Raw genomic sequence first — 15,698 nt, forward strand, 5'->3', positions numbered from 1 at the left:
AGCCCCCTCGCTGTGTGTTGTATCATTGTGTCTGTTTGTCACACTGGACATATTTTGTCTGGGTAATAGTGTTCCAAAGTGGGCAGATAGTGTTCTTTTGGCCAAATTGCATGAGTTAAAGAAGTTTCCACAGTCTTAACTTTGTTTACCAAACTTTAGTCTAAAATATGTAGATGATTTCTGAAATGTAAATGAAAAAATATGTTTTAGTGCGTTCAGAAAGCACTTTAGAACCATTTCTAATCATACATCATTGGTAGGGATGCTTTAAAAAAAGTTATTTGTTCCCTCTTCAATTACAGCAAGAGCTGTGTATGCATTCTCAACACAAAGTCAAGCTTGTTCCATGTGGGATTTGGACTTTGTCAGGAGAAAACAGTGTTTGGTTTGGGAACCTTAGGGTCTCATGTCTGCCATTTACAGATAAAGGGTTTCTGCTGGGATGTTCATGCAGCAGCCCTCACTGTGTACTGGAAAAGTTTGCAGTTTAAGCTTGCTTTACCCATGACTCATGTACATTCTTTGCAAAAAATAAACATGCGAAATTAGGCAGACACAAGTTTTGCAACATTTTTACATTGGCCTATCCCCACTTTGGCCTATATTCTGTTAGACTCTGGGGGGCAGAATTGCATGGCAAGCATACAATATTACGCAACATGTTCATACTACCGTGAATCATTAAAGAGTCTGCTAGGAGGAGCTCTTGCATGTTTCAATTTTCCATGTAAAGCTGTTCACGTAGTTACACATTTTAAGAGGTGTACGGTGTGGAAAACTTGATCTGTATGGACGCCACGTGGAGGGACACGGTTCCTGAAATTATGTCATTTGATCATGAGATGCTGCACTGGTAGAAGGATTTCATCATCCATGAGAGATGATGCGTTCGCTTTGTACATAGAAGTCGGGTTTTCTAATATTCCTGTTTACAAAACAATACATTTAGAATTTCATCTGGCTATAGAGTTAGAGTTAGTTTTCTTTGTGACTGGTATAGCTTCAAAGTATGTAGGATATAGTGAAAGTTTCTATTCCTTCTCTGCAGTTTGTATCTCTTTAAACCAGTGGCAACCTGTGCTGAAAGATAATTGGTTTGTGAAGATGTTCCTTTACTTGTTTCATGCATACAATTGAAAGAAAAATGTCATTAGCTTTTATGGCAACTAATATGAACACTGTTTCTTGGGCATATAACTAGAAGAACTCTCAACTCTGATATGTTATCCTTCCTATATTAAAGCTCTAACTTTCAAGGTGCATTGAATCCAAGATGACAGCATCAAGCGTAGGAGTGTCTTGGTAGCGTTTTCAGGGGTTGTGGTAGGATGGAGCAGCAGACAAGTGCATCCGGGCCTCCTCTGCAGTACTGTTCGTGGCGATTGTGTCTTTCACGATCAAGAAGTAGTGGAACCAAAAGGATAAGCTCTAAATTTATTGATCTCTTAAGATCACAGTACATGCAGCTGTAACTTGCTTTCTAATTTATGTGACTTTGATTCGCTTTTGAGAAAAAAGTGAGGTTTTCTTCATACTTACCAGTGAAATGTGACCTTGGGACAAACCTAAAAGACACTGGAGCATCTATGTTTCCCTTCTAACATGGCGACGCCTTAAGGTTGTAGAGTGTTACCCTCTCTACCCAATCTCGGATAGGCAGAAAAGAGCCTGTGATTGGCTGGTCAATTAGTATTGAAAGTATTTTCCAAATATTTGATTAATGATCTGTATTGAAAACTAATGCCGTGAAGTAAAACACTTTTGTCTCTTTTTTTTGGGGAGTTTCTAATAAGGCAAAGTGGTGAAACGGCGAGGTGTTTGACACCCACTATGTTTCAATGCGTACCTACCTTTGGGACATTTTGCACCCACTTAGAGAACCAGTGATTTAAAGTAATTTCCTGTAATCAACATGGGCTATTACAAAGAAATGTGGTTATATAACTCCATTAAAAAACCTCCAGGAGGAAGGGGGTTCATATTTTATTATTTTTTTCATCAAGGTTCATAATTTCAGCTAGTCAAAAAGGGATCAGGACCACAATGAATGGTAATAGAGTGAGAAGTAAAATTAGTGCGAAATATAACACCATTAAAGTTGACTTAGATGGTATTTAAGCAGCTTAATGGCACATTATCTCCATAATTCATGGGAATACGGAAAAAAATATACTCCTAAGCAAGAGTTTTAGGTCACAGATACAAAACGGATTCCTTAACCAGAATGAAATGGGAGTAGGAAGGGACTAAATGGCAATATGTGGGTACAAAATGGGGAACGAATTGGTGAAAGCTTGAAACGACCCAGAGCCTCCTCATGTAACATCATTTGTTTAAAGATATTCTCTGTCCGCTTTAAATTGAAAGTGCCAAAAGTCAAGTTGAACATGGTTTCGTGTTCCTGGTCAGCCGTTTCCCGTCACTCCCCTCCTATCCCAGCGCACTGGCACGAATAACCAACTCTGACAAACCTGTCAGCACTGAACCTCGCAGAAGCAGAGAGGCCAGAACTACAGCGGACCTTGTTGTTGCAACGGTAGCACACACACTAACAATGTGGTGTTTGACTTCTCATTTCCAGCGAACAGAGTGACTGCCCACGGGCTTAGACTTTATTATCTCGGCTGACGGTGACACTTTGCCGCCCGGGCTGCAAAAGCAAAGTCTGTCTGTGCTTCTGTGTCACTGTGATGCAATTCTTAAAGCGCCCCGGGTCATAAAGTTTTATTATTCCAACTAAATGTTGTAAGATGGGAGCCTAAGCTGGGTAGTTCTCAGTACCCTCTTTATGTCATTACGTTGTTTTTCTACCACATTCAGACATTTACATACACATAAAGCTTTGAATACTTAAACAGTGAACAGAGATAGTATAACTGTATAAAGTAGCTTGCATGAAAATACAGCAGAAAATTGAACTGTATTTTAATGGGCCTCTGAGAAATTGTCACAGTAAAACGATCCTAAACACACAGCCAAAACTACAAATAAATAGTTTACATTAAAATAATTAGATAAACACAAATCATGTTATAAGACACTCCAGATTTTATCTGGCTGAGATGAGTTAATTTTCATTCTCTAGATGTGAACAGACAACACTCTGCCTTGTTTTTAAAAACAAAACTCTATGAAATTCATCTAATGTTGTGGTTGTAAAATAAAAGCCTAAAAGCACTCAACAGGGTGTTGGTAGTTTCATAAGGCACTACGGAAAGTAATTAGTGTGAACATGATTGATCGTCCTCTGGCCAAATCTTGAAGAAAAACGAACAAATCCTTGTTGTAATCCCCAAACTTGATGATTTTCACAGTTCGGTGTTTGCACATATATCATAGCACGGCTCCGGCTGCCAAAGACAAAACCCCTCCACTTTTCTTTTGGCATGCTCTGTCCATTCTGTCTTTCGTTTCAGTGTTCCTGCCACTTCCATTACCCCTGACTCTCGGTGCGTAAACCCATACAGTGTGGTAATGCTATAGCTTATTATAACGGGAGAAACAAACAGCGTAAATCATTCAAGACTGGCTGTTCTCTCCGCATAGCCATTCTTCACGACACACTGCCCTTCATCAATCATATTCCGGTCTTTTCGTTCAGTTTAGCCGCTGAGCGACGGGGATGCGCGGCCACAACGTGCGAAGGAAACATAGGGATAAATGCAAGCGCCACGCATTTTCTGTCCGCATTTCCAAATGAACGCTCATAGTGTTGCAGCCATTCCTTTAAAGATTTGCTGCTGGAGGCTGATTGAACATAATGCCGGAGAAAAAAATCTGAGGGCAAACAAACCCAATCATCAGTTCTTTTCTCTCCTTTTCCCAGAGGGGAGAGGCAACAGTTGGAGATGCGAATTATGAATTGATAAAAGCTTGCAAAATGGAGATAAATCCCAGCGATTACACAGCTCAGTATCTCACAATTTGATTCCTCTGTCAATGAATCTTCATTGGACTCATGTGAAGGACAGCACGCCTAATAATCCCCCATGTATAAAGCATGGCGAAGGGAAGGATTGTAATGACAAAGTTCTTTCAAAAAATGATTGAGGAGGCAATTACATTCTGCATCTCACTATCTGGATGCGTTTCTGTCCAAGATTTACTCTTTTTTTTTTTTTTACTACTCCCCTCCCCTCTTAGTCTCCAATGGCAGGAAATTTGACCACATCAAACCATGTTTGTCTTCTTTTTTGCATCCCCTGGGGTGCAAGCTGCAGAAAACCCAAGAGATAACAAGAGGAAAGACATAAAAGCACACAACACACAAAACCAGCAAGAAGGAAGGAGGGGAAGGGTGTGCGCTCGAGGATGTGAGGGATGCAGTACAAACCTCGTGGATGTCTGTCTGATGGCTTCAAGATGTCGTTTGCGCATAGATGATGAGTTTGGCTTTGCCTAGAGGGCAGTACAAGGCAATGATGATTCTTTGAAGAGTGGCAAACCCTTCCTTCTACCTTATCTAAACTCTCTATCTACTTTATTAGATACACCTTCTAATACAACTCTTTTACCCTTAGAAGAGTTTTAATTCTTGACAGTATGAGACTTTCCTCCAAGATTTGGTCCATGTTCCTATGATGGCATTGCACATTTGCTACAGATTTATTGATTGAACATCTGTGATCCAAAACTTTAGTTTCACCGCATGCCGAAGGTGTTCTTTTGATATGCAGTAGATGTGAGCGTAACTTCTTTCTTAACAAAATGTAAACCAAAATGGTGTGGCATCAAATTTTAGTGGTCGTAGGATTTCTCTTTTGCCTTTGATAAAAGACCACAAGCCATAGTGAATTGGATTTGGTCACGTTTGCTTTGGTTTTATTTACCCAGAATACACTGCGCTTTAGACCGCTTTCTGGTTTTGGAGCGGTCTCCGGTCCGCTTCCGTTCACATATGCATTTGAACTTTAATTGAACTGAAACCTAGTGCTTTAAGGGGGACCTGAGATTGGGTTTTTCATCCACATCAGAGTTCGATTGAGCACCTACGCCGACCCAAAGAAGTTAAATTAAAGTGGACTAAAAAGGCTGGTGTGAATGCATCCTAATACTCTTATGTCTTTGAGGAAAACCAAAATCACCTTTTGGAATTACGTTTTCACAAAACCGTCTTTTAGTGACAATCAAGATTTCTTTAAAGCAGTCCTTTCCAACAGACCTTCAAATCAGATCATCTTAATGGTAAATTGCAATCTTGGTGCTTATTCTGCATATAGCACAGGAGAACACCTGCTCCCCATCGCTGGACATGCAAATCAGCAAGAGAGAACTTATTAGGGTTGCAGCTGACATGTGCCTTTTGAGGACCCAAGCCACCCCAAAACAGATTGGTGCCCTGGGCAGTGAGCTATATGTCAAAATTTGCCAAAGGCTGAATGAGTTTTGCCTGTACTTTTTCGTTTTCCAAAACTTCTACATGCGAGTAAAACACTAAACCTGCTAAAACCCTGACGGATGAACACACGCATGTTTAGATTGTGTTGTCTGCCTTTGCATGGTGGATTTTAATGAGTTAAAAACCATTTCTTTTACAGTAGGACAGCAGCCCCAGTCTTTTCCTGTAAGTCTGCTACATCTAAACAGAGGCTTTTATCACAGCGTGGTGCTGAAGTCTGACTACAACCAATTACCCAGTTATAACACAACCGCATCATGGCAGCTGCTCTGCTTCCTTTTTTTTTATCATCTTCTTTTCCTCTCTGCTCCCATTACAGGGTAGCATCCTAACCTTGCGATGTTGAAATGCTTACAGGATAGAGACTGAGTGAGTGCACAATACATTAAACAATGAGTGTGAAACATTTTCATCAAGGTGAGAGCTGAAATCTTGTTTTTTTTTCTCCCAGTTTTTATTATTATTTTTTTTTTTTTTTTGCTGGTTAAGCTCATTGAAAGCAGTGACCTTCTGATTCTTTTTTTCCACGTAAATGTTTTTCTTCTTCAGTTTTCATCTGGTTTGGTTGATGTCATGTTGCGGCCTGAAGGACATATCTGTCCAAAGACAGGTGTCCTGACCTTCTGCATGCGCTGCCACGCCTCGGGGGACCTCTGTGAAATAGAGGCTACGGCTTTGACCCACTCTCTCATCCACTGTTTGTGTCTAAACGGAGTCATGCTGCAGATGCAATGAATCATCACTCGAGGAGCTGGGGCGCGGAGGAAGTAATGCATTTATGCATTTAGCTTGAGTTTAAAAACAACCTTAGTGTTTTTTGTTGTGTTTTTTTTTTTTTTTTGTTTGTTTTTCTGGAATATTTTATCTTATGATTTCCTTCTAGGTCCAAAACAGAATATAAAATCTCTCTCTATGTTGGCCAGTTTGCTTCAAATCTTCCTCTCTCAGATAAATAGAGCATCTCCAGCTACGGCAGCATTTCAGATGGCCACTCTTTTGTACCCAATGGCCATAGCACAATTGCATTATTCAAAGACGCAGATGAAAGCCGCTTCTGATTCACCAAAAATATACATCCTTTGCGGTACTGTGATTAGATTGTAGATTTAATTCCTTTTGATGATACTTTTCTGGCTGCTGGCTTCTCACCAGGCCTCTTAGCTACAATGCCGACTCTGAATCAGTCATTCCTGCTGCTCCGTGCTACAAAATCTCTGTTTTGCGAGCGTTAATTCTCATCTGAAATCATTCCAGGATATTCTATGCCAACTGTGACAAAGATTATATTTAGAACTGCCTTTACTCTGTTTTCAGAAATCAATCTAAGAGCTGGAGCAATCTCAAAACGTTTTATTAAAGTCTTTGTCGCACTCTTAGCCAAGGAAATAAAGATAAAACACTGCGCCACACAGTATGCTTTCACCAAAATGATAATCACATACTATGTTGGTAATTGAGTCGAGATTATAAAAGGGAATATTGATTCCAAAGAGCCTTGAGGACTAGCTGGAAGAGGAAAAGTTGGTGTTTTTCCATTGTACAATCAATCATATTTTATGTAACGGATTGATGTTAAATGACAGATTTAATTTTTCCTTTTCAGATTAGGGATTGGACCAATTTCCATGTAATGTTTAAAGATTGTTTTATTGTTTTGCAGCCTAATTCTAGCTTTTAGACCGTTTCGCACCATCCCTGACCTTCCTGCTGTGTTTCTTGGTCTTTGTGACGCCGTTTGGTCGCTACTGTTCTCTAACAAACCTCAGAGGCCTTCACAGAACAGCTGTGGCTATAACGCGCTTATGCTGCACCCACGTTGACTTTGTTAGCTAATTAGGTGACATCTGAAGGCAGTTGATTGCACTGGATTTTATTGTATTTATTTACTAGATAAAGCTAAGCTACAAGCTACACAAGATGTGTCGTTTTCGTTGGATTTGGTCTGTTGCATTTTGATGCGTGTTGTTCAGGGTCTCCATTAGCCAGGCTTTGCATCCAGCTACTCTTTCCGGATTTCCATCATTAAGAACATCATACAGTAGAAATCATTGAAATGTGTGACAGGTTTGACATACATGGCAATAAGAATGAATTATAGTTCATGCAAATGTTGATAAATGTAGAAAATATTCAATAATTAACCATTTCAGTTTTAAGTGTGTTGCTCCTAAAAAGTCCTTTTGGCTTTTTTTAAAAAACCGTCTTCTCTTCTGCTCTTCTGGGAGTTAGTGGTAAAGTGTTCTGCTCTTTCACTGCTCTGTAAGTAAAAAGTGTATTTGAGATAGTTATTTTTTTGCCTAAGGAATTTGAAAATGTTTTAACTGGATATATGGTGACATATACATATGAATTTAAATTGGAATTTTAAAATTTAGTAGTAAAATAGTAATGACGCTATAGGATTTAAAGCCAGTCAAAACCTGAGTCCACAATATTTATATTAGTCCTGTAAGAACAATTTGCTGCTAAGTGGGAAGCTTTTTTCTTCATCAATTGAAGTTTATCAACCATCTACACCCAGAGTGGCAGAGCCCTCACGTTTCAGCGAAGTTATTCGACAGCGACTCTTGACCTCGCTTGTTTAGCCAGGCTGCCACACCGGCAACGTTCTGCTATCTGTCAGGTGCTTGTATTCAACATCCGCATCGAATTTTGATGCGGATGTCACCTCACTCCGGTGTGTTTTTAGGCAAAAGCTGCACAAATTGATATGCAGCGGATTTCCTCCCGGAGCGGTCCAGGCCCCGGCAGGTTGTTAGTGGAAAGGCGCTACATCCTGGCGATCTCGGGTTCTCCGCCTTCTCTTTGCACTTGTGCCGATAATCACCCACTTGCGTGACGACGCATGAGGAGGCTCCGTCAATATGCACGCGTGTTTGCACACATTCCTACTCGAACGTCACGATGTACATTTGTGCCTCCGTCACCCCGCCTGTTTGCGTGCGTGCGTGCGTGTGTTGTGTGTGTGTGCGTGTGTGTTTCATGGGGAACATTGTCTTCTTGAAACACTAAGCAAATCTCCTCAATGTGATAATTGGCTCCCCGGGGTGCTTGTATCTTTGCTGCTCATCATCGTTATCCCCTGAAGAAAAAAACAAGAGTGTTTGGGAGATGAGATGGGCGAAGTTTGCGCAGATGTCTGGGAAATGCATCCCAACTCGAGCTCAACTCTGGCTTGCGAGGAAAAACTTGGAGGCAACACGGTGGGGCCAGCTCTTGTGCAAGCAGGTCTGCAGAATGCTGTCTGCTGCCATTACGGAGTCAGGTGCTTGTATTCTGACAGTTTAGGTCGATGAATGTTTTGCAGGATCCACAGGAGCTTTCTAGTTCTGGTTTTATGCCCCAATCCTCTGTAGAAGACAGTGGTACTCCCATTTTAAACTCCTTTACTGTTCATACGTTTGGAAATAACATTGTTTAAATAGAGACTGTAATTTTGAAAATTATTAGTGTTTTTAAAGGTTGTGCTGTTAATATTATTTAATTAAATGAAGCATGAACTTCCTCTTTGAATTTTCTCTGGAGGCTGCTGGAATAAAATTCTTAAGATCAGATGCAGTGTTTGTCTTGGAGCAAGCCAAGGTACAATGTATTTTCTAAGACACAAATTGAAGCAACAGGTTTACGGGAATGGTGCATCATTAAGTGATTTCAAGAGAGTGTGTGTTGAAGTCATAGATTTTATAGTGTTGAGTTTCATCCTGTGCTTCCTCTGCTTTAGCCTGGTAAATCCAGGCTAAAGCAGAAATGCATTATAAGAAAGGCATTTCTTATAATGTAAGAAATGCCTTTGTAAACAAGGAAAGTAAACACAAACTCGTGAAAATGTAAATGTCACATTCAAACTTAATGGCAAAAGCAAACAAAATTACAGTAGGCAATTAGATATTTTTTGTGTTAGTTCCTGAAGTTTCCACATTTATATACAGTAACTGACCCTTTGTCAAAACAGCTTCCAAAATAAAGCTGTTCTACGCTTTGCTTTGTACAGAAGGTCTGGATCCTCAGCTATTGAGAAATGATTCCTTTCCGGAGGGGTGGACCCTTGAAGTTTTAAACAGTTTTATGTGATTTTACCCAATTGCTAATGTTTAGCTGTGATGTGTGCAATTGTGTTCAATTGTGAAGGACGCTATGTTGTGAAGCTAACCGAAAATCAATGGCGTCAACTGGAAAATTAGACTTTTGCTGAACCTGGTGGAGAGTAGGGCCAGAATGTCTTTGCCTGTAATACAATGTCTTAGACATTCCTCTTGCTCTGACTTTATTTACTCGATATTTGGAAGAGTGGCCAACACAGACTGAATTTAATAATAATATTTATTGCCCTCAAATGTGAACATTTGTCTAAACGAATAACTTTATTCACTTCCTCCGATGCCATTGCCAAACTTAGGCTACAGGGACACTACAATTCAAAATCATTGCAGAAAATCGACGTCATCGTTCACAACTTCTCCGTCTGTTCACTGATTGGTCAGGATAAAATGTGTCCTGCGAAATTGAGCTCAATGGGAAAAATCCCAGATGGTGAGATGAACAGAATTGTGTAGGAAGGCGATGGCCACATACGATATGCAATAACTCAAAAAGTAGTTGATGGATTACCACGGATGAGTGAGTAGGATGAAGCAGATATGTGACAGAGTGATCAAACTGTTTGTGAAAAAATTCCCAACTTGAGATGTTGCAGGGTTTACTAAAGTGAGTCCAGGGACATTGTTCTCTTTGAAGGAAAAATTAAGAGCAGCCGTCAGTTTAGAATAATTAGTTATAAGCAGCTGTCTGACTCTTGGAATGCTTTACTGGTTCTGATATCTTTGCTGTGCCACACAGACAGCAGAAGTTGGTGGTTTGCGGTGCTGACACCTGAGCTGTGTGAAAAGCAGACCATTTTTTTTATGCTTGAAGGCAAATAGAGATGCTCATCTCGCCAACAGTGTCTCTCCTGCGTCCGTAGACTTTCCCGTCCATATGTTCTCCCGGTCTCCCGGGTATAACGGACCATGGAGCAGATTGTTGGCCGCTTCATAGGGGAAACAGAGAGACAGCTGGGCACCCATCACACGGCCAAACAGATGTTCAGGTGACTCGGAGAGGAAGTGAATGGTAATGGCAGTGGGTGGGAGGTGATGCGGAAGACGGAGAGTGTTGATGGAGGCAGAAAAAATGAATTAATACACCGATGCAAGGACTCGGAGGCTTCATTAGCAATCCCCCGTCAGCCTGCAAGGTGGGCCAAATGCTTTCCACCCTCCCACGGCCTGAGACGTTGGCTTTGCCTCGCATGCGGATTCGGATACCGCGCTCTATCTTCTCTAAGGTCTAATGCCTTTGATCTCTTGATGATTTCTTTGCCTAAACGTGAACTGGATGGCTGAGCGGCACATTGATTCAGCGCCTTAATTCTGACCCACCTTAGGGAACATTCAGAAGCTGAAACGGAATCCGACCCTGCAACCAGGCAGTGAAATGTTACCAGGCTGTGGCAAAAAATAAAAATGGAAATGCGCGAGCGGTTTTCACAGCCCCATGGCTTCGGGCCAGGTTTGATTAAGTCAGAGGCGCGCATCTGACACACATCTACGTGATGCAAAAGCTACATTTTTGGCAAAGTCTTCCTTCCCTACTGTTAGTGAGACCCATTTATCAAATTAAGCTCAATGAAAGTTCTTCAATCTCTGTTCCAAGACCTCCTGCACAAGCCCTTCTCTATTTTCCTCTGCCAAGCTTTGTTCTTTGGTTACAGGTCTCATATATAATACATGAGGATTGGGAGACTTATCCCATTCGGTCCATACTGGCTCCTATTCCCAAGAAAGGAGCTATATTTAAGAGCTGGAGAGGCCAGAGTTTGATTCAGTGGAGACGCTGACTTCTGCCTAAAATTGTGGCAGTGGTTCAAAGTCCTGAAACAGAAATGAACACACTTGCATTTAATACTTCTATTGACTTAACCCTCTTTATTCATTGTTGGTTGATATAAAAATCCTTAGCAATGTTTTGTGAATTAAAAAAAGAAAATGTTTTTTTCTTGTCTTTTGCTGCAATAGCTGGCACCACCTACATCTTTGGCAAAGGAGGAGGCCTGATCACCTACACTTGGCCCAACAACGAGAGGCCGAGCACGCGGACGGACCGACTGGCGGTGGGCTTCAGCACCACCATCAAGGACGCCATCCTTGTTCGCATCGACAGCGCCCCACGCCTGGGCGACTACATCATGCTCCACATTGTATGTATTATTTATATCTTTTTTTACTTTCTGTGTTTTTTTGTGTTTGTGCTATCTGTAAGGCTTTATACGATATCTATATTGGCCAATAGGGGGGATTTCTAAAGAAAATTGGTTGCAAGGAATTTTATTTTGGGGAACCAGGGTTATGAAATGAACCCAAATTTAAACACCCTTAAATCAACAAGCGGTTGACTTAAGGCCCGCCATGATCGGACCGAAGTCAAATTGTCGTGGTGCGGTCACGTGGTTTTCGAATGTTTGCTTTTGCACAAACCTTTCATGGTCCACAAGACACATCGAGCCGACTCCCCATGTGAAGCCCTTTTGTCAGGAGTATACGCCAAGGTGTTTTATAGCATGTGTGGTTTACAGCAGTACAGCAAACACGGCGATCATGACAGAAAGGGACAACTACTACAAGTTCACAAGGAGGAAAGAAAAGCTGGAAAATCCTGTTTTATTTCCCATGTTATCAGAAAATAAGAATGGAAAGCCTCAGTGAGACGTTCTCCCGCTGCATTGGATCAGAACCGAGCATGAAGGAAAACCTTCAGTACGTTCTTCCTCACAGGCTTGAACAATTGCTCCTCAAAACTATCCATCCCACTCTATGGCTGAAAAACCGACATTATGAAGTTGAGTATTTGGGGTTGTTTTCCACAAAAACAAACACCCACAAAATTCAGACCAATCACACAATAGTTTCTCATGAAGATCGGGGCAAGAAGTACATCAGGGGAGTTTTAGGGGCTAACAACAAGAGGCTGAGAACAAAATGACACAACTTTCATCACACGACAATGAGACAATGAGAACCAATTTTGGCAGTTCGGTTCGACCATACAGAGCCCTTTATTTAATTTCTATGATATGGCACAAACCAACACAACAGAAAGGTTTAAAAGGATTTTTCAAGATTTGACTCTTTGTTGGTGGTTGGTTAAACCAGTTCCTCCACATTACATGAATCAGTCGGTTTTGCTAGCTGGTGGCAGCATAGTTTAAAAGTTACAAAAACATAAAGGCACAAAGGTTTCATAGCACAAATCAAGCACAACTGAGTTCGATTCAGGTATTGTTGAAGACTGGTAGCCTTTTGAAGACCTACCTACTATGAATATTAATTTAGTATCTTAAAATAAAAGCATCACAAACACATTACGTTACACAAACTATCACAAGCACAGCTTTTTTAGGTCTGAAGAGGGATGCTCCTCTGATCTGTATGCAAACCCCAGCATGTGGTGGGAAAATTAATACACATTAATGAGATACACAAAATTAATGAGAAGGTTGACAGATTTGATACATTTAGGAATCCAAAGTTGAAGCCTTGTAATGTAGCAAAAAAAAACCTCATGGAGTTTGAATATCTGTTCAAGGCACCGTATGTTGCGTACAGATATTCAAACCAAGTCGAATTTAACAAACAGACTTGCATAATTTAAATTCTCATGGCAGGCCCCAGGGCAAACACAGCCTGTGTTTCTCAAACTGATCTATGATTAAAATGCTAAGAGAAAGAAAAGTACTGTACTCTCTCACAGTGGCGCAAAAAGTGGGTATGCAGGGTATGCAACGCATAGGGGCGCAGCACCAGAGGGGGCGCCAAAAACTCCATCTGGAGAGGGCGACGCGCCGATGATGTTTTCCCAAACACTTCAGAGCGCCTCACGCTCCTTCACCTCGCGCACATAACGAGGTAAATATAGCGAGTTTTACCCTTCACGTATCGTCGTCTGGGGGGGGGTCGGGCGCCGATTTATGTTTTCACATCCGCCTGAATAATGTGTAGTTGCGCCACTGCTCTCTCGCCACTTCTCCCTCTTCCATATAATCCCACCTCTCCAGCACATTCAAACCAACTCTCAGCATGAATAATAAATGCGTCTCTCCATATATATGGACTCTTCTACCTCACGTTGGAGAAACTCGACGGAAAACTTGCGAAGGAGTTCACGGCCGGCGGACCGAGCGAACCAAGCACAGCGTCTTAATAACCTCTCGTCGTGACCTTGCGTGTCGACTCACGTGTGTAAGCATCAACTATTAGCATAACAATCAACCCTGGCCGGGGCGTCAAATCGCTGCGGCGGCGTTTGCTGGCGACAGAGGAAAGTCGCAGCTGACGGAAAAGAGATGACGTGATGACGAGGCGGGGTGGTGGGGTTGGGGTGCTACAGTTGCTAAAGCAGATTGAAAGTCTTTTTCTTCCTAAAGAGCACCCTGCATCTCCTGAGTGCGCGCCATGTGGCGCAGAAAAGCAGCCATCTGCTCTGCAGAGATGAGGGCCAACAGCAAGAAACTTCTGAGCCTGCTTTACAGTACAGAACAGAAAGGAGGGAAAAAAAAAAAGTGTATGTATGCGTGTGGGCATGCATGTATGATTGGGTGGAAAAAGGAAGTGAAGCGGCATGGATGTAGGGGAAGCGATAAAGATGTACAGTAAATTGTGTGGGTGGTGTGGGAAAACGCCTCCCTACGTGGTTTTAACCAAACGGATAATTGGAGTAACCTCTTAAAGAAGTGAAATGAATGCATTTTTAATCCCGCATTTGAGATAGTATAGCAGAGCTAGCCAAGCATGATATCTCCTGTAAATTGGCTTCAATTCATTAGATATGGAACGTCTTCATTCCCACTCTAGTAAATGTATTAATAGCAAAGAGGCATATGGTGATTTCACAAAATAGCCGTGAACTTGGCTTCTTCTTGCAGTGTGAGCAGTGTTATACTGCTGATAGTTTTAAATGATTTATTTATTGACATCCGAGGGTGGATAAACAAAGACGGGGGTTTTGATTTGATTTCAACAATCATTGTTGAATAAAGTGACCAAGCTAAGGTACTGTATGCCTCCTTTGTTCTGCAATTGCACTTGAACAGAAATAAAATGAGGGAGGCTCATTTTATTTTATTTATTTATTTACACTGGTATTAAGTTGCGTTAAACCTTGGGTGAATATTTAGCTGTGAATATTCTAGAGGAAAATCCTCTCTACCTCATTTTGGTTCTACTAAAACGCAGGAAAGAGGAACACTGTAACTAGCTTCTAAAACATTTTTTACCGGTATGTATACAGAGACGCTTTACAATTAGACTATAATAAACTGCAATGCTGTAATCATTTCTAGTGGCATACATTCGGCCCTCGCTCTCGGCAGCGTGAGCTTCATAATGAATCCGAAGCGAAAGGTTAAAGGCATTACGCCTGTCGATTTAGGACGTACGTCCAACCAAAGGTCTCGCCATGCTCTGGGCTATCACCTTAACTGTTACAATTATTGGGTCGTTGTCGGAGCGCCGGCGCACAGCGGCGGCACTGCAACGTCTTTGATAGCTGAGGATATGGCAGGGAAATGTCAACAGAAAAAGAAAACACCTTAAGCAGATTTGTAGATAACAGTGGATTATCAGGGCATACACGGCACTTTGTTTAACATGCAAAGCCCTTAGCTGTGAGGAAAAGAAAAACAGAATTCCGAGGGATGAGCTAATCACAGACTCTCTCTCTCCAGCCTCGCTCTCTCTTTTGCTTCCCTCATTATCTCTTCCCCGTGATTAGCTTACAGCTTGTTTGGCAATCACGAATTAAAATGCTGATTGTAGTGTTTACATTTTAACTGCTAAGAACAACTGCACGCTTGGGTTGAAATCGCGGGGGCAATTTGCGAAGGTGAGCGGGACATTTTGCCCCTGCTGGCATCTCATTTGCGAGTTCAGTTGATCTGAATGCGGAGCGTGCAACGGATAAAGAACTTTGTCAGCTTCTAAGGGGAGAAAAAAAAATAGCTGCCCTGAAGTAAATGCAAAGATGAAACCCTGAACAATGTTTTTGCTTAAGATCTTCTAAAATGTGTTTTCTCTCTGAGACCACTTTCTCTTTCATTTTGTGATGCCTCGCTGCCCAGGGAGCCATTCCATCAGAGTACGGCATGAGCACTTGGGGGGGGGCGGAAAAAGACTTAACTTACAAACAAAAAAGAAAATTCATGAGACATGAGCTCCGGACCATGTCTAAGTCAAGTCTTGAATCTTTAGGGTAGAAATCTAAGTGAAAT

General features: G+C 41.6%; 1 protein-coding gene across 18 annotated transcripts in view; it reads left to right on the forward strand.

Moving 5' to 3' along the window:
• The window catches only part of nrxn3b (neurexin 3b), a 394,647-nt gene that overhangs the window by 283,754 nt on the left and 95,195 nt on the right, over positions 1-15,698 (forward strand). For all 18 annotated transcript variants that reach the window (XM_081602067.1, XM_081602068.1, XM_081602057.1 and 15 more), the window contains one exon: positions 11,452-11,633. In XM_081602067.1, the coding sequence (XP_081458193.1) occupies positions 11,452-11,633 (182 nt within the window). The remainder of the gene's footprint in view (positions 1-11,451; positions 11,634-15,698) is intronic.

The sequence above is a fragment of the Poecilia reticulata genome, chromosome 21, assembly GCF_904066995.2.
Source record: "Poecilia reticulata chromosome 21, P_reticulata-male-v2, whole genome shotgun sequence".
Classification (NCBI taxonomy): domain Eukaryota; kingdom Metazoa; phylum Chordata; class Actinopteri; order Cyprinodontiformes; family Poeciliidae; genus Poecilia; species Poecilia reticulata.